This window comes from Pelophylax lessonae (genome assembly GCF_965119305.1).
Source record: "Pelophylax lessonae genome assembly, chromosome: 1".
Classification (NCBI taxonomy): Eukaryota; Metazoa; Chordata; class Amphibia; order Anura; family Ranidae; genus Pelophylax; species Pelophylax lessonae.
Genome location: NC_138768.1, coordinates 344,889,311 through 344,914,107, shown reverse-complemented (window position 1 = coordinate 344,914,107; position 24,797 = coordinate 344,889,311). Strand labels below are relative to the sequence as shown.

General features: G+C 44.5%; 1 protein-coding gene across 1 annotated transcript in view; it reads right to left on the bottom strand.

Moving 5' to 3' along the window:
* Positions 1-933: 933 nt before the first annotated feature.
* Positions 934-24,797, bottom strand: part of SLC35D2 (solute carrier family 35 member D2) — a 171,661-nt gene continuing 147,797 nt past the window's right edge. Inside the window, exon 12 of the mRNA XM_082259648.1 lies at positions 934-1,440. Within this exon, the coding sequence (XP_082115774.1) occupies positions 1,290-1,440 (151 nt within the window). The 3' untranslated portion in view covers positions 934-1,289. The remainder of the gene's footprint in view (positions 1,441-24,797) is intronic.

Genomic DNA, 24,797 nt, shown 5'->3' with positions numbered 1-24,797 from the left:
AGGTTCCATAAAGGAATGCCTGGCTCTATACGCTGATGACCTACTTCTATTCCTCAAGACCTGGATCAATGCTTACAATCAGCGCTAACCATTCTAAATAAGTTTGCTAAGAATTCTGGACTTAAAGTAAACTGGGGGAAATTATCCAAACTGCCCTTAGATGACCATGCAAAATCGATGGAAGACCCCAACCTCCCACTACAGTGGGACACCTCCCTTTTCTATTTTTATCCTTTTAGAGAGTTGTTTCATGTCTAGTCTAGATACTGTAGTCACAACCTGGGGGCTTCGCCTTAGGTGGTGTATCTTTACTTACTCTGCCTCTAAGGTTGTATTGTTTTATACTTTCTTTGTTATGTATCATGTGAAAATCTTAATAAAAAGAATTAAAAAAAAATAAAAGGATAGTACTATTATACTATTATAAACATTCTGTTTTGTGTAATTCTTTCCACAAGAGCATAGTCTTTGAAGTAGAAGCCCTATGCTAGGGTTTTGGAGAACACTCCAACTATTGCTTTTCCTAACCCTATTCAATGTGTATCTTGGTAGTTATCAGTCATGAAATTTGTTGTGTAAGAAATGTCTTTCCTTTTTACCATTCAGGGCATGTAGAGTGCTGTAATACGGTTACATAATAATAACTTGACAGTGTATAAGAATACATTGTCTATCTAGCAAACATTTATTCATTACATGAAAGTCTGTAGGTGATGCCCCTTGGATCCACAGCACATATGGTTCATTATATCTTGCAAGTTTAAAAAAGACCTCCAGATTCTCAGTCAGAATATATAAAATGACTTCAGGCACACTTATAGCAGTTCAGCAAGTTTCCATTATGCATTTCCTCATTCAAAAAGAAGGGTTCATATGTGATGGTCTACTGGAGACCAAAGAGATGTCATGTTTAGGAAAAGTTTATGTCTTATTAGCACCTGGTAGCTTAAGCAGTTCTGTTTTAGACTTCACTCAGAATGCTAATTTTGATATCCTGGTCAAAAAGTGAGAAACATTCAGTGAAGCAAAGTAATTCATACTGGTTATTGCACAAAGCAACAGGTAACAGCTTATCCTTTGGTAGATGAAAATGATAAGAGGCATATACTTCATTTAAACACCATAGGTTCTTCACAGTGTGACTTCCAGCCTTGACTCTTCTTCCATTAAAAAAAAAACGTTTAAGTACAAAACATATCCATAGGCTCAAAATGTTATAAATGGCTTCAATTGAAATCATGAATTCTAGTATTCAAATCCAGTTATAATGTTTTGCAGTCTGAAATTCCTTAAATATTATTAGGTTTGTGTATGTGTGATCCCAAATTTTCCGGCGGAGTTCTCTCATTTTCTTCCCAAACAGTAGTCTTCAGAATGCTTTGTGATGTTTTGGGGATTGTCCACAAGGTTACAAAGGAATATGCTACTCCACCTACCATGCTGAAACAGGAAACACATAATAGGATTATTTATATGTATTGTGATGTTGCCTCAACTGCTTATTTAAAGACTGTAACGATCTCTAAAATGCCATTTAATCAGCTATCCTCATGATGAAGAGTATGTCAAGTCAAAATTAAAAAAAGGCTTTATGTCTCTGCAATGCATACACATTTCTCTAAGTTTTTCCCCCCTTTAAAGAGCCTGCAAGTACAGAAAATGCTAGTTGCCTGGCTCTCATTCTTATTCAAAATTTTCACTAAGTTAGCACATGTATGCCTGATTCTTTAATGATTACTTCAAAATAGTTTTTATTTCCATTGCAAGGTCTGAGCAACTGTATAGTAAAGTCCAAGAAAACTAGGCGCACAATCCTAAAAGTATATAGGGCTCATCTCACACAAAATCCAACCAGTTTATAAAATTTGGATGAGGTCATAAGAAATTTTACCTGGATAAGTTAGAACTTTTCCAACAACTATGTAGTGTAAGGGGCTAGCTGATTACATACAAAGTGAATGGAAGCTTTAGGTAGTCTCTCCCAGGAATTCAACCACTTTGTAAAAAGTGCATGCACACTATAGGTTAAGTCAAAAGACGTGCATGATATCTCCTAAACGTATCTCTGTTATTTGTTTCTGACATGTTTATGGCTCTGCTGGAGCATACACTGACACTCAGGTCTGTGAGAGAGGAGTGAGAGGCACACAGAGCAGCTATGCCTGTCCCTCCCCTCTGCTGCCCATTCAGAGAAGCCTTTGTATTTTGTGAATGAGTTCACATAATACAAAGGCTCTGTTATTGGGCAGGAGAAGGGGAGGGGCAGGCATAGAATCGGCACCGACTCCACTGCTTAGACCTGAAACATCATCGTTGGGCTCCCGGCAATACAACGATAACCGTCTTTCGGGTGTACAATAAAACTATCAAATGTAAATAATAGAGATAAGCCTAGGAGATGTCATGCACCTCCTTGGACTTAACTTATAGTGTGCCTTAGCGTGCCTTTACTTTTTACAAAGGAGCTGAATTCCTGGAATTCAACTTTAAAGCCAAACTAGTTGGTAAATATAACGGAGATCAAACAGTGATTCGACAATTAAATTGTATTGTGTGTGGCCAGTTGAACACCGGACACACCCCTTACAATTTCTTCCTTCAAGTAAGTAACTTACAGCATGGTGGATATGTTTTAACCACTTGCCAATCGGGCCATAGCTGAATGATGGCTACAGTGCAGTCAGCTAGTTCTGGGAGGGCTTACTATGACGTCCTCCCCAACTTGCGCTTCCTGCGTGCCCCCTGGGGCGCACACCTGGGAAATTCCCGTGATCGTCAGGTCCTCTGGACCCAGGGAATCACAGATCAGGGTGATGTGATGGCTTCGCCCGGTGACGGAGTGATCATTTGTCAACAAACCCGCACAAGTATGGTTCAGCTCTCTCCTCTCCCCGCACACTGTACACACCGATCGAGAGGAGGGAGACTGCAACAGTGTTCACCCGGGCCTCATTCATGCCCATCTGTGCATTATCAATGCCACATTCATGCCCATCTGTGCCTTATTCATACCCATCTGTGCCTCATTCATGCCTCATCTGTGCCTCATTAATGCCCATCTGTGCCATATCCATGCCTTATTCATGCCCATCTGTGCCTCATCCATGCCTCATTTATGCCCAACTGTGCCTCATCCTTGTCCATCTGTGCCTCATCCATGTCTGATCTGTACCACATCAGTGCTCATCCATGCCTCATCCATGCCCCACCAGTGCTCATCCGTGCCACATCCGTGCCACTTTAGCACTCATCCATGCCACATCTATGTCTCATCCATGCCTCATCAGTGCTCATCCATGCCACATCCATCCCTCATCTGTGCCCATCCATGACACATCAGTGCTCATCCGTGCCACATCCATGCCACATCCATCCCTCATCCGTGCCTATCCATGCCACATCAGTGCTCATCCATGCCACATCCATGCCTCATCCATGCCACATCAGTGCTCATCCATGCCTCATCCGTGCTTATCTGTGCCACATTAATGCCTCATCCGTGTCCATCCATGCCACATCAGTGTTCATCCATGCCTCATCTATGCCACAGCAGTGCTTATCCGTGCCACATCAGTGCTCATCTGTGCCACATCAATGCCACATCACTGCTCATCCATGCCTCATCAGTGCTCATCCATGCCATATCCATGCCACATCAGTGCTCACCCGTGCCACATCAGTGCTCATCCGTGCCACATCAGTGCTCATCCATGCCACAAAGTGTAATAGGTAGTCAGGAAATTAGATTTGTAATTTTATGTTCCTAGAGCACCTGACGGTGCCCCCTGCATGTCAGGCCTCTGTATGTGGTCAGGCTGTGTAAAAGGCTCACATGTGTGGTATTGCCATACTCAGGAGTAGGGTTGAGCGGACACCTAGATGTCCGTGTTCGACGGGTTCGGCCGAACTTTAAAAAAAAGTCCGGGTCCGTGTCCCGGACTTTTACCGAACTTTTCCCGGACACCGAACCCCATTGAAGTCAATGGGGACCCGAACTTTAAGGCACTAAAATGGCTCTAAAACACCAAAGGAAAGGGCTAGAGTGCTGCAAATGGCAGCAAAACGTAATTAAGAGCATGGCAAGTGCTCTGCAAACAAATGTGGATAGGGAAATAACTTAAAACAACAAAAAAAAACAGAAAAATAAAACAATGTTCTTCTTCATCTCTGAAGGACGAGGCCCATATGGAGTAGGAGGGAGGTTGAGGTGGTGGTGGATGTGGCGGTGACATAGGCGTGCGCACAGGGTGTGCTGGGTGTGCCTGGGCACACCCTAATCACCTAGGGCACATAGCATTGCCAGTGAGGAGATGGGAAAGATCTCCCTGGGACCTGCTCTGCTCTATTTCTCCTTGCCTACAGGTACATGGCCCCGATACATTACTCTCCCTGCTGGCAAACACATGCATGTGTATTTCAACTTTGGGGTGCACACCTTAATGCAATAGGCTGCGCACACCTATGGGCGGTGTAGGTGGAAGCGGCGGTGGAGGAGGACCAGGGCCGGATTAACAGCATCATGGGCTTGGTGCTGAGGATTTTGAAGGGCCTTAAGGGCCGTGCCTTGCCATGCACCCAGAGGAGGAAGGGTGCAGCCATGCATGCCTAATTCAACATGGGATGCTGTCTCTGAAGCCCATAAACACATCCATGCATCGCCAACTGTCCCTCCTTGTCCGGCCTTCACGCTGTGTGGGGAGGTTCTGAGGGTGCTGCCTGGGGAAGCGAGCATAGAAGCCAGACTTCTGTGTTTACAAGTGACAGAAGAGCGGTAACAGTGAATATGGCCAACCCGGGGCCTATATAAAAGGTAGGGGCCTGGAGCTGCAGCTCCAATAGCCCCTACATTAATCTGGCCCTGAGGAGGAGGACGAGGTAGCCAACACTGCTTCTTTTCAAAAATTTTAAATGAGGGTACACCCCAAAAGAGTGAGAAAGAGCAAAAATGGAACAATGGGTGGGTAAGGTCGGTATCCATTGCTATTCTGCATAAGGTACGGAAAAGTCCCGTGGGATCCATGCCTGGTTCATTTTAATGAACGTGAGCTTGTCCACATTGTCTCTGGACAGGCGGCTGCGCTTGTCTGTTATAACGCCCCCAGCCGTGCTAAATACCCGTTCAGATAATACACTGGCTGCAGGGCACGCCAGCACCTCCAAGGCGTAAAGGGCAAGCTCAGGCCATGTGCCCAATTTGGAGACCCAGAAGTTGAAGGGGGCAGACCCGTCATTCACTACATGTAGGCGTGTGCACACATACTGCTCCACCATGTTGGTAAAATGCTGCCTCCTGCTAAGACGTTCCATCTGAGCTGCTGGTGCTGCTGTTTGTTGTGGCGTGCTGACAAAGCATTTCCACATTTCGGCCATGCTAACCCTGCCTTCTGAGGTGCTGGCGGTGCCCTGGTTGCGTTGGCGACCTCCTCCTCCTCCTCCTCTGCCTTGTGCTTCCACTGTGGCCCCGCTGTCAGATGGGAATGCCAGCAGCATGGCGTCTACCAGCGTGCGCTTGTACTCGCGCATCTTGCGATCGCGCTCCAGTGAGTGAATTAAGGACGGTACGTTGTCCTTGTAACGGGGATCCAGCAGCGTGGCCACCCAGTAATCAGCACAAGTTAGAATGTGGGCAACTCGGCGGTCGTTGTGGAGACACTGCAGCATGTAATCGCTCATGTGTGCCAGGCTGCCCAGAGGCAACGAAAGGCTGTCCTCTGTGGGAGGTGTATCGTCCGTGTCCTCTGTATCCCCCCAGCCACGCACCAGTGATGGCCATGAGCTGGCCTGGGTGCCACCCTGCTGTGAACATGGTTCCATCTCCTCCTCCAGCTCCTCCTCCTCCTCATCCTCCTCATCCTCCAGAACTGTGCCCCTGCTGGACAATTGCGTCCCTGGCGTTTGCGTGTGCAGGAACCCACCCTCGGAGCCCCTTGCGAATGACTGCCCTGAAAGCCTTGGAAATGTTACCTCTTCATCCTCCTCCTCCTCCTCATCCTGTGCCACATCCTCTTCCATCATCGCCCGAATTGTTTTTTCAAGGAGGCATAGAAGTGGGATAGTTAAGCTGAGAACGGCGTCATTGCCACTGGCCATGTTGGTGGAGTACTCAAAACAGCGCAACAAGGCACACAGGTCTCGCATGGAGGCCCAGTTATTGGTGGTGAAGTGGTGCTGTTCCGCAGAGCGACTCACGCGTGCGTGCTGCAGCTGAAACTCCACTATGGCCTGCTGCTGCTCGCACAGTCTTTCCAGCATGTGCAAGGTGGAGTTCCACCTTGTGGGCACGTCACATATGAGGCGGTGAGCGGGAAGGCTGAAGTTACGCTGCAGCGCTGCCAGGCGAGCAGAAGCAGGGTGAGAACGCCGAAAGTGCGCACAAACGGCCCGCACTTTCTGCAGCAGCTCTGACATATCGGGGTAGTTTTTAAGGAACCTCTGCACCACCAAATTCAGCACATGCGCCAGGCAAGGGATGTGCGTCAAACCGGCTAGGCCCAGAGCTGCTATGAGATTTCGCCCGTTATCGCACACCACCAGGCCGGGCTTGAGGCTCGCTGGCAGCAACCACTCATTTGTCTGCTGTTCCATGCTCCTCCACAACTCCTGCGCGGTGTGTGGTTTGTCCCCCAAACAGGCAAGTTGTAAAACTGCCTGCTGTCGTTTACCCCTGGCCGTGCTGAAGTTGGTGGTGAAGGTGTTACGCTGTCCGGATGAGGAGGCGGTAGAGGATGAGGAAGCGGAGTAGGAGGAGTTAGGAACAGGAGGCAAACTGAAGCGCCCTGCAATCCTCGGTGGTGGAAGGACATGCGCCAAATTGCTATCCGCCTCAGGCCCATCCGCCACTGCATTTACCCAGTGTGCCGTTAGGGAGATATAACGCCCCTGACCGTGCTTACTGGTCCACGTATCCGTAGTTAGGTGGACCTTGGCACAGATGGCGTTGCGCAGTGCACACCTGATATTTTCCCCCACTTGGTTGTGCAGGGAAGGGATGGCTTGCCTGGAAAAGTAGTGGCGGCTGGGCACGACGTACTGTGGGACAGCCACCGACATAAGGTTTTTAAAACTGTGCGTCTCCACCAGACGGAATGACAGCATTTCAAAGGCCAATAATTTTGAAATGCTGGCATTCAGGGCCAGGGATCGCGGGTGGGTAGGGGGGTACTTCCTCTTCCTCTCAAGTGTTTGGGAGATGGAAAGCTGAACGCTTCCACGGGACATTGTGGAGATGGTTGTTGGTGACCCAGGTGGTGGTGTTGCTGACAGATCGTCTGTTTGCGGGGTGGCAGGTGCCGGTATCACTACAGATGTGGCTGGAGCGGCCGAGACTGCAGCAGAAGAGGAAGCAGGATGAGCCAGAGACGTTTCTTGGTTTTGAAGGTGTGTACTCCACTGCAGCTCGTGCTTTGCACTTAGATGCCTGATCATGCAGGTTGTGCTCAGGTTGAGAAGGTTTATGCCTCGCTTCAAGCTCTGATTGCACAGGGTGCAAACCACTCGTGTCCTGTCATCAGCACATTTTCTAAAGAACTTCCACGCTAGAGAACTCCTTTGAGCTGACTTTGGTGCGCTCGTTCCCTTGCTGCGTTGGGCAGTAGCGGGCGTAGTGTCTAGGGCACGGCCGCTCCGCTTCTGCACCCTGCTCCCTCTTCTGCTGTGCTGGTGGCTCTGTGCGACCACCGCCTCTTCCTCCAAACTACTCAGGTCACCTGCATGACGTTCATTCCATGTGGGGTCGAGGACCTCATCGTCCTCCACATCATCTTCCACCCAGTCTTCACCCCTGCCCTCCTTGTCGGTCTCCACAATGCTGAACGCCGCAGCAGTTGGCACCTGCGTTTCGTCATCATCGGAGACGTGCTGCGATGATCCTTGCATGTACTCATCTTGAGAAATAAGTGGTTGGGCATCGCTGCACTCAATCTCTTCCACTTCTGGGGCAGGGCTAGGTGGATGGCCCTGGGAAACCCTGCTGACAGAGTCCTCAAAAAGAATAAGAGACTGCTGTATGGCTTGGGGCTCAGACTGCTGGCCTGATTTGCAAGGGGGTGAGGTGAAAGACGGTTGGACATTGGCTGCAGGTGCCAACTCTGACCTTTCTGCAGTAGACTGGGTGGGAGACAATGTGAAGGAACTGGAGGCACTGTCAGCAGCAAACCAATCTACTATCGCCTCAACTTGTTCTGGCCTCATCACTTCTAGGGGCGTTTGATGCCCTACCAAATACTGATGCAGGTTCTGTCGCCTACTCACACTTGAGGAAGGTGTTTCACTTGTGCGTGTAGCTGGCACAGATCGACCACGTCCTCTCCTTGCAACAGGAGCTCTACCAGCAGCACCACGACCCAGGCCATGGCCCTTATTTGACGGTCTCCTCATATTTCTGTAATTTAAGATCTTGCCCTAGAAAGGTTTTTATTGAATAGCGGAATAGGAAATATGATCCAAAAAAGTGTATGTATCTCGCACGTACAAAACCACACTAGGCCCCAATTACTATTGTTTCTACCCCTAAAAGGATGGATGAGGAGTAGGAGGAGTATGGAACAGACAGCACCCTCAAATCTTCAGAAGTATGAGATGAACCCCAAAAACTTGGAAAGGTGGATCTCACACGTACCGACACAGACTATCCCGCAATTCAATTGATCCTCAAAGGTTTTTATTGAATAGCGGAATAGGAAATATGATCAAAAAAAGTGTATGTATCTCGCACGTACACAACCACACTAGGCCCCAATTACTATTGTTTGTACCCCTAAAAGGATGGATGAGGAGTAGGAGGAGGAGTATGGAACAGGCAGCACCCTCAAATCTTCAGAAGTATGAGATGAACCCCAAAAACTTGGAAAGGTGGATCTCACACGTACCGACACAGACTATCCCGCAATTCAATTGATCCTCAAAGGTTTTTATTGAATAGCGGAATAGGAAATATGATCAAAAAAAGTGTATGTATCTCGCACGTACACAACCACACTAGGCCCCAATTACTATTGTTTGTACCCCTAAAAGGATGGTTGAGCAGTAGGAGCAGGAGTATGGAACAGGCAGCACCCTCAAATCTTCAGAAGTATGAGATGAACCCCAACAACTTGGAAAGGTGGATCTCACACGTACCGACACAGACTATCTCGCAATTGAATTGATCCCCAAAGGTTTTAATTGAATAGCGGAATAGAAAATATGATCAAAAAGAAAGTGTATGTATCTCGCACGTACACCACCACACTAGGCCCCAACTACTATTGTTTGTACCCCTAAAAGGATGGTTGAGCAGTAGGAGGAGGAGTATGGAACAGGCAGCACCCTCAAATCTTCAGAAGTATGAGATGAACCCCAAAAACTTGGAAAGGTGGATCTCTCTCACACGTACCAACACAGACTATCCCCCAATTTAACTGATCCCCAAAGGTTTTTGATTAAATAGCGGAATAGAAAATATGATCCAAAAAAAGTGTATGTATATCACACGTACACAACCACACTAGGCCCCAATTACTATTGTTTGTACCCCTAAAAGGCTAGATGAGGAGTAGGGGGGGTATGGAACAGGCAGCACCCTCAAACCTTCAGAAGTATGAGATGAACCCCAACAACTTGGAAAGGTGGATCTCTCTCACACGTACCAACACAGACTATCCCCCAATTTAACTGATCCCCAAAGGTTTTTGATTAAATAGCGGAATAGAAAATATGATCCAAAAAAAGTGTATGTATATCACACGTACACAACCACACTAGGCCCCAATTACTATTGTTTGTACCCCTAAAAGGCTAGATGAGGAGTAGGGGGGGGTATGGAACAGGCAGCACCCTCAAACCTTCAGAAGTATGAGATGAACCCCAACAACTTGGAAAGGTGGATCTCTCTCACACGTACCAACACAGACTATCCCCCAATTTAACTGATCCCCAAAGGTTTTTGATTAAATAGCGGAATAGAAAATATGATCCAAAAAAAGTGTATGTATATCACACGTACACAACCACACTGGGCCCCAATTACTATTGTTTGTACCCCTAAAAGGCTAGATGAGGAGTAGGGGGAGTATGGAACAGGCAGCACCCTCAAACCTTCAGAAGTATGAGATGAACCCCAACAACTTGGAAAGGTGGATCTCTCTCACACGTACCAACACAGACTATCCCCCAATTTAACTGATCCCCAAAGGTTTTTGATTAAATAGCGGAATAGAAAATATGATCCAAAAAAAGTGTATGTATATCACACGTACACAACCACACTGGGCCCCAATTACTATTGTTTGTACCCCTAAAAGGCTAGATGAGGAGTAGGGGGAGTATGGAACAGGCAGCACCCTCAAACCTTCAGAAGTATGAGATGAACCCCAACAACTTGGAAAGGTGGATCTCTCTCACACGTACCAACACAGACTATCCCCCAATTTAACTGATCCCCAAAGGTTTTTGATTAAATAGCGGAATAGAAAATATGATCCAAAAAAAGTGTATGTATATCACACGTACACAACCACACTAGGCCCCAATTACTATTGTTTGTACCCCTAAAAGGCTAGGAGTAGGGGGAGTATGGAACAGGCAGCACCCTCAAACCTTCAGAAGTATGAGATGAACCCCAACAACTTGGAAAGGTGGATCTCTCTCACACGTACCAACACAGACTATCCCCCAATTTAACTGATCCCCAAAGGTTTTTGATTAAATAGCGGAATAGAAAATATGATCCAAAAAAAGTGTATGTATATCACACGTACACAACCACACTAGGCCCCAATTACTATTGTTTGTACCCCTAAAAGGCTAGATGAGGAGTAGGGGGAGTATGGAACAGGCAGCACCCTCAAACCTTCAGAAGTATGAGATGAACCCCAACAACTTGGAAAGGTGGATCTCTCTCACACGTACCAACACAGACTATCCCCCAATTTAACTGATCCCCAAAGGTTTTTGATTAAATAGCGGAATAGAAAATATGATCCAAAAAAAGTGTATGTATATCACACGTACACAACCACACTAGGCCCCAATTACTATTGTTTGTACCCCTAAAAGGCTAGGAGTAGGGGGAGTATGGAACAGGCAGCACCCTCAAACCTTCAGAAGTATGAGATGAACCCCAACAACTTGGAAAGGTGGATCTCTCTCACACGTACCAACACAGACTATCCCCCAATTTAACTGATCCCCAAAGGTTTTTGATTAAATAGCGGAATAGAAAATATGATCCAAAAAAAGTGTATGTATATCACACGTACACAACCACACTAGGCCCCAATTACTATTGTTTGTACCCCTAAAAGGCTAGATGAGGAGTAGGGGGGGTATGGAACAGGCAGCACCCTCAAATCTTCAGAAGTATGAGATGAACCCCAAAAACTTGGAAAGGTGGATCTCTCTCACACGTACCAACACAGACTATCCCCCAATTTAACTGATCCCCAAAGGTTTTTGATTAAATAGCGGAATAGAAAATATGATCCAAAAAAAGTGTATGTATATCACACGTACACAACCACACTAGGCCCCAATTACTATTGTTTGTACCCCTAAAAGGCTAGATGAGGAGTAGGGGGGGTATGGAACAGGCAGCACCCTCAAACCTTCAGAAGTATGAGATGAACCCCAACAACTTGGAAAGGTGGATCTCTCTCACACGTACCAACACAGACTATCCCCCAATTTAACTGATCCCCAAAGGTTTTTGATTAAATAGCGGAATAGAAAATATGATCCAAAAAAAGTGTATGTATATCACACGTACACAACCACACTAGGCCCCAATTACTATTGTTTGTACCCCTAAAAGGCTAGATGAGGAGTAGGGGGGGTATGGAACAGGCAGCACCCTCAAACCTTCAGAAGTATGAGATGAACCCCAACAACTTGGAAAGGTGGATCTCTCTCACACGTACCAACACAGACTATCCCCCAATTTAACTGATCCCCAAAGGTTTTTGATTAAATAGCGGAATAGAAAATATGATCCAAAAAAAGTGTATGTATATCACACGTACACAACCACACTAGGCCCCAATTATTATTGTTTGTACCCCTAAAAGGCTAGGAGTAGGGGGAGTATGGAACAGGCAGCACCCTCAAACCTTCAGAAGTATGAGATGAACCCCAACAACTTGGAAAGGTGGATCTCTCTCACACGTACCAACACAGACTATCCCCCAATTTAACTGATCCCCAAAGGTTTTTGATTAAATAGCGGAATAGAAAATATGATCCAAAAAAAGTGTATGTATATCACACGTACACAACCACACTAGGCCCCAATTACTATTGTTTGTACCCCTAAAAGGCTAGATGAGGAGTAGGGGGGGTATGGAACAGGCAGCACCCTCAAATCTTCAGAAGTATGAGATGAACCCCAAAAACTTGGAAAGGTGGATCTCTCTCACACGTACCAACACAGACTATCCCCCAATTTAACTGATCCCCAAAGGTTTTTGATTAAATAGCGGAATAGAAAATATGATCCAAAAAAAGTGTATGTATATCACACGTACACAACCACACTAGGCCCCAATTACTATTGTTTGTACCCCTAAAAGGCTAGATGAGGAGTAGGGGGGGTATGGAACAGGCAGCACCCTCAAACCTTCAGAAGTATGAGATGAACCCCAACAACTTGGAAAGGTGGATCTCTCTCACACGTACCAACACAGACTATCCCCCAATTTAACTGATCCCCAAAGGTTTTTGATTAAATAGCGGAATAGAAAATATGATCCAAAAAAAGTGTATGTATATCACACGTACACAACCACACTAGGCCCCAATTACTATTGTTTGTACCCCTAAAAGGCTAGATGAGGAGTAGGGGGGGTATGGAACAGGCAGCACCCTCAAACCTTCAGAAGTATGAGATGAACCCCAACAACTTGGAAAGGTGGATCTCTCTCACACGTACCAACACAGACTATCCCCCAATTTAACTGATGCCCAAAGGTTTTTGATTAAATAGCGGAATAGAAAATATGATCCAAAAAAAGTGTATGTATATCACACGTACACAACCACACTAGGCCCCAATTACTATTGTTTGTACCCCTAAAAGGCTAGATGAGGAGTAGGGGGGGGTATGGAACAGGCAGCACCCTCAAACCTTCAGAAGTATGAGATGAACCCCAACAACTTGGAAAGGTGGATCTCTCTCACACGTACCAACACAGACTATCCCCCAATTTAACTGATCCCCAAAGGTTTTTGATTAAATAGCGGAATAGAAAATATGATCCAAAAAAAGTGTATGTATATCACACGTACACAACCACACTAGGCCCCAATTACTATTGTTTGTACCCCTAAAAGGCTAGATGAGGAGTAGGGGGGGTATGGAACAGGCAGCACCCTCAAATCTTCAGAAGTATGAGATGAACCCCAAAAACTTGGAAAGGTGGATCTCTCTCACACGTACCAACACAGACTATCCCCCAATTTAACTGATCCCCAAAGGTTTTTGATTAAATAGCGGAATAGAAAATATGATCCAAAAAAAGTGTATGTATATCACACGTACACAACCACACTAGGCCCCAATTACTATTGTTTGTACCCCTAAAAGGCTAGATGAGGAGTAGGGGGGGTATGGAACAGGCAGCACCCTCAAACCTTCAGAAGTATGAGATGAACCCCAACAACTTGGAAAGGTGGATCTCTCTCACACGTACCAACACAGACTATCCCCCAATTTAACTGATCCCCAAAGGTTTTTGATTAAATAGCGGAATAGAAAATATGATCCAAAAAAAGTGTATGTATATCACACGTACACAACCACACTGGGCCCCAATTACTATTGTTTGTACCCCTAAAAGGCTAGATGAGGAGTAGGGGGAGTATGGAACAGGCAGCACCCTCAAACCTTCAGAAGTATGAGATGAACCCCAACAACTTGGAAAGGTGGATCTCTCTCACACGTACCAACACAGACTATCCCCCAATTTAACTGATCCCCAAAGGTTTTTGATTAAATAGCGGAATAGAAAATATGATCCAAAAAAAGTGTATGTATATCACACGTACACAACCACACTGGGCCCCAATTACTATTGTTTGTACCCCTAAAAGGCTAGATGAGGAGTAGGGGGAGTATGGAACAGGCAGCACCCTCAAACCTTCAGAAGTATGAGATGAACCCCAACAACTTGGAAAGGTGGATCTCTCTCACACGTACCAACACAGACTATCCCCCAATTTAACTGATCCCCAAAGGTTTTTGATTAAATAGCGGAATAGAAAATATGATCCAAAAAAAGTGTATGTATATCACACGTACACAACCACACTAGGCCCCAATTACTATTGTTTGTACCCCTAAAAGGCTAGATGAGGAGTAGGGGGGGTATGGAACAGGCAGCACCCTCAAACCTTCAGAAGTATGAGATGAACCCCAACAACTTGGAAAGGTGGATCTCTCTCACACGTACCAACACAGACTATCCCCCAATTTAACTGATCCCCAAAGGTTTTTGATTAAATAGCGGAATAGAAAATATGATCCAAAAAAAGTGTATGTATATCACACGTACACAACCACACTAGGCCCCAATTACTATTGTTTGTACCCCTAAAAGGCTAGGAGTAGGGGGAGTATGGAACAGGCAGCACCCTCAAACCTTCAGAAGTATGAGATGAACCCCAACAACTTGGAAAGGTGGATCTCTCTCACACGTACCAACACAGACTATCCCCCAATTTAACTGATCCCCAAAGGTTTTTGATTAAATAGCGGAATAGAAAATATGATCCAAAAAAAGTGTATGTATATCACACGTACACAACCACACTAGGCCCCAATTACTATTGTTTGTACCCCTAAAAGGCTAGATGAGGAGTAGGGGGGGTATGGAACAGGCAGCACCCTCAAATCTTCAGAAGTATGAGATGAACCCCAACAACTTGGAAAGGTGGATCTCTCTCACACGTACCAACACAGACTATCCCCCAATTTAACTGATCCCCAAAGGTTTTTGATTAAATAGCGGAATAGAAAATATGATCCAAAAAAAGTGTATGTATATCACACGTACACAACCACACTAGGCCCCAATTACTATTGTTTGTACCCCTAAAAGGCTAGGAGTAGGGGGAGTATGGAACAGGCAGCACCCTCAAACCTTCAGAAGTATGAGATGAACCCCAACAACTTGGAAAGGTGGATCTCTCTCACACGTACCAACACAGACTATCCCCCAATTTAACTGATCCCCAAAGGTTTTTGATTAAATAGCGGAATAGAAAATATGATCCAAAAAAAGTGTATGTATATCACACGTACACAACCACACTAGGCCCCAATTACTATTGTTTGTACCCCTAAAAGGCTAGATGAGGAGTAGGGGGAGTATGGAACAGGCAGCACCCTCAAACCTTCAGAAGTATGAGATGAACCCCAACAACTTGGAAAGGTGGATCTCTCTCACACGTACCAACACAGACTATCCCCCAATTTAACTGATCCCCAAAGGTTTTTGATTAAATAGCGGAATAGAAAATATGATCCAAAAAAAGTGTATGTATATCACACGTACACAACCACACTAGGCCCCAATTACTATTGTTTGTACCCCTAAAAGGCTAGGAGTAGGGGGAGTATGGAACAGGCAGCACCCTCAAACCTTCAGAAGTATGAGATGAACCCCAACAACTTGGAAAGGTGGATCTCTCTCACACGTACCAACACAGACTATCCCCGAATTTAACTGATCCCCAAAGGTTTTTGATTAAATAGCGGAATAGAAAATATGATCCAAAAAAAGTGTATGTATATCACACGTACACAACCACACTAGGCCCCAATTACTATTGTTTGTACCCCTAAAAGGCTAGATGAGGAGTAGGGGGGGTATGGAACAGGCAGCACCCTCAAATCTTCAGAAGTATGAGATGAACCCCAAAAACTTGGAAAGGTGGATCTCTCTCACACGTACCAACACAGACTATCCCCCAATTTAACTGATCCCCAAAGGTTTTTGATTAAATAGCGGAATAGAAAATATGATCCAAAAAAAGTGTATGTATATCACACGTACACAACCACACTAGGCCCCAATTACTATTGTTTGTACCCCTAAAAGGCTAGATGAGGAGTAGGGGGAGTATGGAACAGGCAGCACCCTCAAATCTTCAGAAGTATGAGATTGTGTTCACTGTACCCCACAAAGAATGAGTTCACTGCACCCCACAATGATTGTGTTCACTGCACCCCACAAAGCTTGTGTTCACTGCACCTCACAAAGATTGTGTTCACTGTACCCCCCAAAGATTGTGTTCACTGCACCCCACAAAGATTCTGTTCACTGTACCCCACAAAGATTGTGTTCACTGCACCCTAAAAGGATGTTGTTCACTGCACCCCACAAAGATTGTGTTCACTGCACCCTAAAAGGATGTTGTTCACTGCACCCCAAAAAGATTGTGTTCACTGTACCCCCCCAAAGATTGTGTTCACTGCACCCCACAAAGATTGTGTTCACTGCACCCCAAAAAGATTGTGTTCACTGTACCCCCCAAAGATTGTGTTCACTGCACCCCAAAAAGATTGTGTTCACTGTACCCCCCAAAGATTGTGTTCACTGCACCCCACAAAGATTCTGTTCACTGTACCCCACAAAGATTGTGTTCACTGCACCCCAAAAAGATTGTGTTCACTGTACCCCCCCAAAGATTGTGTTCACTGCACCCCACAAAGATTCTGTTCACTGCACCCCACAAAGGATTTTGTTCACTGCACCCCAAAAAGATTGTGTTCACTGCACCCCAAAAAGGATTTTGATCACTGCACCCCAAAAAGGATGTTGTTCACTGCACCCCAAAAATGATTTTGTTCACTCCACCCCAAAAAGATTGTGTTCACTGCACCCCACAAAGATTGTGTTCACTGCACCCCAAAAAGATTGTGTTCACTGTACCCCCCAAAGATTGTGTTCACTGCACCCCACAAAGATTCTGTTCACTGTACCCCACAAAGATTGTGTTCACTGCACCCCAAAAAGATTGTGTTCACTGCACCCCAAAAAGGATGTTGTTCACTGCACCCCAAAAAGGATGTTGTTCACTCCACCCCAAAAAGATTGTGTTCACTGCACCCCACAAAGATTGTGTTCACTGCACCCCAAAAAGATTGTGTTCACTGCACCCCAAAAATGATTTTGTTCACTGCACCCCAAAAAGGATTTTGTTCACTGCACCCCAAAAAGGATGTTGTTCACTCCACCCCAAAAAGATTGTGTTCACTGCACCCCAAAAAGATTGTGTTCACTGCACCCCACAAAGGATTTTGTTCACTGCACCCCAAAAAGATTGTGTTCACTGCACCCCAAAAAGGATGTTGTTCACTGCACCCCAAAAAGGATTTTGTTCACTGCACCCCAAAAAGATTGTGTTCACTGCACCCCACAAAGGATTTTGTTCACTGCACCCCACAAAGATTGTGTTCACTGCACACCAAAAAGGATTGTGTTCACTGCACCCCAAAAAGATTTTGTTCACTGCACCCCAAAAAGATTGTGTTCACTGCAGCCCAAAAAGATTGTGTTCACTGCAGCCCAAAAAGATTGTGTTCACTGCAGCCCAAAAAGATTGTGTTCACTGCAGCTCACACACAGAAAAATGGATGTGGATCACTGACACCTGCCTATCTCCAATCCCACACCACACAGCAATATCGATCGTAGTTTGTAGAACACAGTTTCCCTAAAATTCAGCAGACTCTGTCCCTAAAAGGATTGAGAAGAGATCGTAGATCAGGATTGAGTGCAGATTCACCCCACCCCCCACACAGCAATATCGATTGTAGTTTGTAGAAGACACTGACCCTATAATTCAGCAGACTCTATCCCTAAAATGCCTACAACTCGCCCTGCCTAAACACTCCGACCTGTCCCTCAATTCTATCCGGACACAAATGGTTTTTTCCTGCCTATCTTTCCCTAATCAGCAGCCAGCACATTGATGTGTGCTCTGTCCCTTAGCTAAGCAGCAGAATGACGCTGCTGCGGCGGCTGCCTCGAACTTATAAAGACTTGGTCACATGCTTCAGACGGCCAATCACAGCTACTAAGACATTTGCAGGCATGGCTGGGATGGCTTAAGGCACACCAGTTAAACGATTGTTGATTGGCTGTTGAAAGCCCGCCATGAAAAGAGCGCCAAAGCATGCAAAACCCGGAAATAAAACGACCGAACACGGATTTTTACCCGAACATACAGTAAAGTGTCCGTGTCCGTGTTCGGGTAAAAAAAATCCAATTATTCGGTACGAACACGAATAATACAGTCCGTGTTCGCTCAACACTACTCAGGAGGAGTAGCAGAATGTATTTTGGGTGTAATTTTTGCTATGTATATGCTATGTGTTAGGAATATCTTATAAATGGACAACTTTCCACATTTTCCGAAAACTTGTGGAATAAAATGACATGTTCAAAAGACTCATTATGCCTAGATCCTAGATTGTGTTGATGTAGATGTGTTGGAGTGTTTGCTTTCTAAAATAGGGCCATTTTGTGAACGTTACCATTGTCTTTGTGCTCCAGGGCCTTCAAAGTGTGATAGGTTGTTAGGAAATTATATGTGTAATTATTCTCCTAGAACGCCTGGAAAGTGCTACTTGCATGTTGGGCCTCTGTATGTGTCCAGGCGGTGTAAAAGTCTCACACGTGTGGTATTGCCATACTGAGGAGAAGTAGCAGAATGTGTTTTAGGGTGTAGTTGCAAGTATGCCTTTACATTGTGTGAGAAATAACTTAATATATTATGACAATTTTGTGACAAAAAAAAATCTTAATTTTGCAAAGAATTGTGGGGAAAAATTTACAACTTCAAAAACTCACCATGCCTACTTCCAAAAAGGGGTAATTTGGGGAGTATTTATACTTTCCTGGCTTGTTAGTGTCTCAAGAATTGAGACAGGCTGTTAGTACATCAGGTGTGATCAATTTTCAATGACTGGCACAATAGCTTGTAGACTCTATAACCTTCACAAAGACCAAATAATATATACTGATGTAGCCAGGTGAAGAAATCAATTCCGGCGTGATTAAGGCTGATGTACTATCCCTTTAATATCTGGGCTTCTGTTAAGAGACTGGTGTGTTGGATTGTGGGAAATATAGTCCCAAGGAGGGTGAAGATTGTGGACAGCACACTGGATTGGACTCTACTCCCAGGGAGCTATGGGTTACGCGGGGACTGATGGGAGAGTTTATAAATTTGGGGCGGGGCCAACGGTTCGCTCTCTTGCCTCGGGGACAGCGTGCTGTGCGGAAGGAGGAGGAAGAGCTGCTGCGGTGTGCAAGAGAGAGAGAGGCCGCGGGCCTAGCGGAAGACACCTTGGAGAGGTGGCGGATGTCAGAGAGGAAGGTGACGGACTGAGAGCAGAGACACCGGAGAGAGGTGGCGGGTGTTACCGTGGAGTAACCGGCCTGGTGTGGAGGACTGCTGAGCAAGGACACCAACGGATTGGGTGAGAGATATCTGATTACAGCAGACACTGCAACTCACAGATACAGAGCAAGGAGAGGCCTGTGACGCAGTGCAGATACAAAGGGAGTTTCACTGTGATAGAGCGGTTGCCATAGGACACTGCAGTTCTGTATTGGTGTGTGGTAAACCAAAAAGGCCTCAACTGTATACACACAAACCCCTAGACTGTATACATCTTAGACAGAGCCGGGATTTCAATATTTATTTTCTGTTGGATTGCAAATATTTCCCTTTCTCATTCTGGATTACAAATATCATTCATGGAATAATTGAGAGCTTCACTGCCAGCGAAGATTAGCAAGGCCTTGTCCAAGAGGAGACTCATATAATCCATAGAAAGGGGACCCCCTATAGGTGACAGAGTGCACTCTATCAGATTGTATTGCAATATATTATTAGAGCAGCTGAGCTAATTTAAACTGTTTACTTTGTTCTTCAATAGCTTATGGATATTTGTTCATACCGTTTTGGTCACTCTCACACCATTAAAGGAGGAATGATCTGTTGAAGTAGCAATTAATATATTATTCCTCATCCAAAGCTGTAATACATTTACATTTGTTTATCTTATCGGATTCTGAGTCTTGCACCCCCCTTTATGACATTGGGGTTTTAAAGACTCAGAATCTCAGCTTGGTTCTCTTTATCTATATTTCCTGTTGTGTTGAACTCACAATTGTTCAGTTTCTTGAATAAGACAGTAAAACTGATCTTTCATTATTGAAACTTTGTTGTCGTCTATTTAATCACTATGTCAGAACCCATAGTGTCAGTCGGGTCGGAAGGGACTCAGGGTCCAGGAAGTAAGGAGGATTTGAACACACTTAGCAACCCTGGTGGGGGTCGTGCTATACTTATTTGGGGTATTTTTACCAAAGATATGTAGCAGTATAACTTTTCGCCAAAATCTATGAAGAAAAATTACTATTTGCAAATTTTTATAAGCAAAACAAAAGAAAAATGCTTTTTTTTTTACAAAATTTTCAGGATTTTTTTTAGTTATAGTGCCAAAAAATTAAAAACCCAGTGGTAATTAAATACCCCCAAAAGAAGGCTCTATTTGTATGAAAAAAGGACAAAAATGTCATATGGGTACAGTGTTGCATGACCGAGTAATTGTCATTCAAAATGTGAGAGCACTGAAAGCTAAAAATTGGTCTGGTTAGGAAGGGGTTATAAGTGCCCAGTGGGTAAGTGGTTAAACAAGGTGCCCTAAAGCCTCTAAGGATTGGAAAGCTGACATAAGTGATGAGTGCAGAGAAGACTTATCTGTATGACTGCTACACTTTAAAAGCATTTTTTTTTTTTAATGGATTGTTAGTCTGTTGTGCATATGTTTGCTGTTGGTTTTAAATGTCATCAAATATTAAAAATGTTATAAAATGTAATAACAGCTCAAAATTATTAATTCAATATAAAACATTATGTCTCATACAATTCTACTTAACATGCAGTTCTTTTGTACTATGATTTTACACAACTCAAAGTGGCAATTCAAAGCAGCAATCGTTTTAAGATTCACAGCATGTTCTCAGTTTTTGTCATATTTTTCTTATGTAGTATAAAAAGAAAATAAATATGATGATGATCATAAGCCAACGTTTTTTCTCATGTTTCCAGACAATGGTTAGTATTTCCAACTCTGGGCTCGAAATAATGGAAATACAGGGTCCCACCCGATGGTCATGATACTATGCCTGTGGATTTAAAGAATAGCTCCAAAAAAACACTCAAATGCATTCTTCTGTGGATCTTCATAAATTGAAAACACTTAGAAAGATTCAACTGGGAACAAAAAAATGTAATACATTGTGGCTTATCAGTCCCTAGATGTAGCAGCTGCACCTTCCCATTATATTCACCTGAGAATCCTGCCAGTAGCACACTTCCTGCCCTAGAGTGAAAAAGCTCTTTCACTGTACTATTTTAATGGAAAAGCAACGACGTCACTTTAAGATAGGAGATGCGTTAGGACTGGAGAACACCTCCCCTCTTCTCATTCAAAAATTATGGGGGGGAGGGAGATGTTCTATAGCTCATGGGAGGTAACCTATCCAAGGTTAGTAAGACTATTTGGGATAATACTGCAGAGAACACAGGGCAGAGCTGGATCTTTGGAAGGAGGATCATCTAGTATTTTTTTCTCCTAATACAGATATTATAATATACATTCAATTGTATATTTACCAGACCAAAAGGGAGCAAATAGGAGAAGTTCATTGTTGGAGTTTACACGTTAACTAAGCTGTTGTGGTACTTTATTCCATTGGTGCTCATTATGCACTGCCAAATCTTTATCCTTCAACTATTACTGCAGAAAACAAATGTATACCTTCATACTGTAATTCAAATCACAGAGCTGGTACAGCCTTCTTTATTTTTCATCTTACAAAATAAGGTTAAAAAAATGAAGAGGACTTAGCAACATAAGACATGCACAGCTGGAACCAAAGTTACTCTGGTATTATTATAGTATTGCTTCCAATTAAATAATGACTTGTGGGAATAACAAAACTGAAACCAAAAGCACTTGAGTTTTTCACATATAGTACATTTTGTGAAGCATGAAAAATATCACTGGAGTTATACCTACCATTACATACAAGCAGGGAACAGGAACTCACCCTAACACCAGGTCACATCCATCTCCTCCCCCTACCTACCTCCTAGAACCATCCTCCTGTTCAGAGATGGACAGCTAGGGAGGGAGTCCAAGCACCGACCCCCTTACTACCAGAGAACCTGTCACCTACCAGGTTGTTGTTTTCCCTGTAGTTACTCATAAACCTTTGCTGTAGTGATGTTAAACATACCCCTTATTTGTAGTTCTTTCGTAGTATGACTAAAACGCACATGCACCCCTTTGAATAACTTCAGACCAGGCTCGGAGCAATAGAATCAAAGTTTACTGTAAACTTGGCAACATGTACAGAATAACATGTAATAACATTCCGTTCCTAACTGAACCTAACTATGGCTGCCCAAGGTTACCTAAGTCTCTTAGAGGAAAGTCCAAACTTGGGTGTACTCTAACAGAGAAGTCAATGATGCAGGGTTCTTCTGGCAATTCGGTGTTCCAGCAAGTCTTTAGCATAGATCCCCATGCATTTCCCAAGTGTTCCTCGGAGCCAACCCCCCCCCCTTCCCCCCCCCCAGTGGATCCAGACATCTTCCCTTTTTATTTATTATGGGAGTGAGGCTGCACCCCAGCAAAAGCCCACAAACCTACTGGGAAAAGGTGGCAAAACATAAACCCCCCCCTGACCCGGGCAGCCAAATGCTGGCTATACATACAGTAGGCAACCTGCCTACAAACTGCTCCTGTGTGGCTGTCAATTTTTGACATGCGGCTGTGTCATTGCAGCACTTTTTCTTGCAGAAGTACTTGTAATAAATCAGCTTCCCTGCTTAAAGTCTAGGTTTTTAGGGTTGGAACACATAACATGCCCCAGCTCCTGCTTCCTCTCCCCCAATCCCCCTCTCCCAAGACAGCAGGCAAGGATCTTCCCCCTGCACATGCTGTCTTAATTTAAAAACAGTGCAGCCGTGCAGTGCTCCGCCCACACGGCCATGTCATTCATCCACAGAGTTCTGTGAATGGATGAATTACAAGTACTTTCAGCCACCGCGGCCGAAGGTTTGAAGTTCTCAATGACCTACGATGGCGCTGGTGAGCATTTTCATAGTTTATTGATTCTTCCTGCAATTCAGTAACTGCGTGCCCATATCGGAGCTATGGGCAGACAGTGTACTGAGAGTCTGCAGGACCCTGGAATCTGCTGATCGCAGGTGCAATGCTTTACAGGCTCCATTGTAAAAATAAAATAATAAATGCACATTTTATTACCTACAAAAAGATATCTATTTATTAATAATATTTTAATCCTGTCTAACCATGATTATTCATAAAAATGTCCCCTCCCCCCAGCTACCTACCCTATGTAAAAAAAAAAAGATCCGTATACATACCTCTTGTTACTGCTTCTACCTCTACCCTGTACCTTGCCACTCACTGACACAGGTGAGATAGGGCAGCATGATGTGACCAGTCTGGACCGAAAAAATGTAAGTAAACAAATCCTTTTTACCTAGGGTAGGCAGAAATGAGTGGGAGTTGCTGTTAACTCGGGGTGGTTTGGTGGGTGACAGGGCGGCACAATGATTAGGAAGGGATGGAGGGAGGTTCTATGACTCAAGTTGAGAAGGTAAGGTGGTCTGAAGGGTTGGTGGAGTGGTAATACAAGGTAGAAAAGGTGGTAGTGAGGAAGGAGGGGGGGGGGGCGATGTGGTATGAGGGGAGGGGAGGTGAGGTGGTGAGGGGTAGGGGTGGTATGGGGGGGAGAGGAGGTGGTTGAGGGGAAGATGAGGTGAGGTGGAAAGACATTTTATCACAAAAAACAACAAGGGATGGAAAGCAAAACTAAAGCTTAAATAAATCAAGTAAAGTAAAAAAAGGCCCTCTCACTCATAAAATTACAACAATTGCAGATGAGTGGTACTCATATGGCAAAAATTAGCATAAGAAAAAAATTGTGACAATAAGAAGAAAATTGCCCCAAAGCGCCATAATGTGCAGAGTAACTGGGGTAAAATAAAGTAGCTAATTTTCCCAAAAAGTACACCAACACAGTTCCTAATAAAAAATAAACATTTTTTGAATCATCAAAGAACAAATGGTGATGAATTAGAAAACAATACCTTCCACCTTGCCAACAAAATTGACTATGTAGTCATTAAAAACACACACACATACGCCATGAGTCTGCTGCACACACACAACTATGGAGCAATCAATAGAAAAATAAAGCACAAAGCAATTCCATGAACATGCTGTATTCAATAAATAATCATAGAAGAGCTTCAAAGAGCCCAGTCCGGAGCCAGGCTCATCCGAAGACCGGCAAACAACAATGCCGTCCCAAGGAGCCCGGCATACAGACTGAGCCCAAAGCAGGGCTAGAGATGACCAGCGATGTCCATGAAATCACCATACACAAGCCGATTATTGCAGTATTAGGTCAAACCGGACAATTAAAGCACTAAGGCTTGTGTCGTAAATCAATTCGGCAGCACTGCTCATCATACCAGATAAATCACCATAAGCTGTCTGAAAGTAACTGTAATATTCATAAATGCTGTTTAAGAAGGCAATCTTGGAGCAGATAGTAATGCGGAGAGTCTGGGGCTAGTGGTCACATGACTAGCTCAAAGCATAGGGTGTTCCGCAAGGTAACAATGTACCCAGTCTTTAAATTCAAAGGCCAAGTAATCCAGATAGAACAAACATCATTAACATTTTCTTGGGATAGATACAAAAC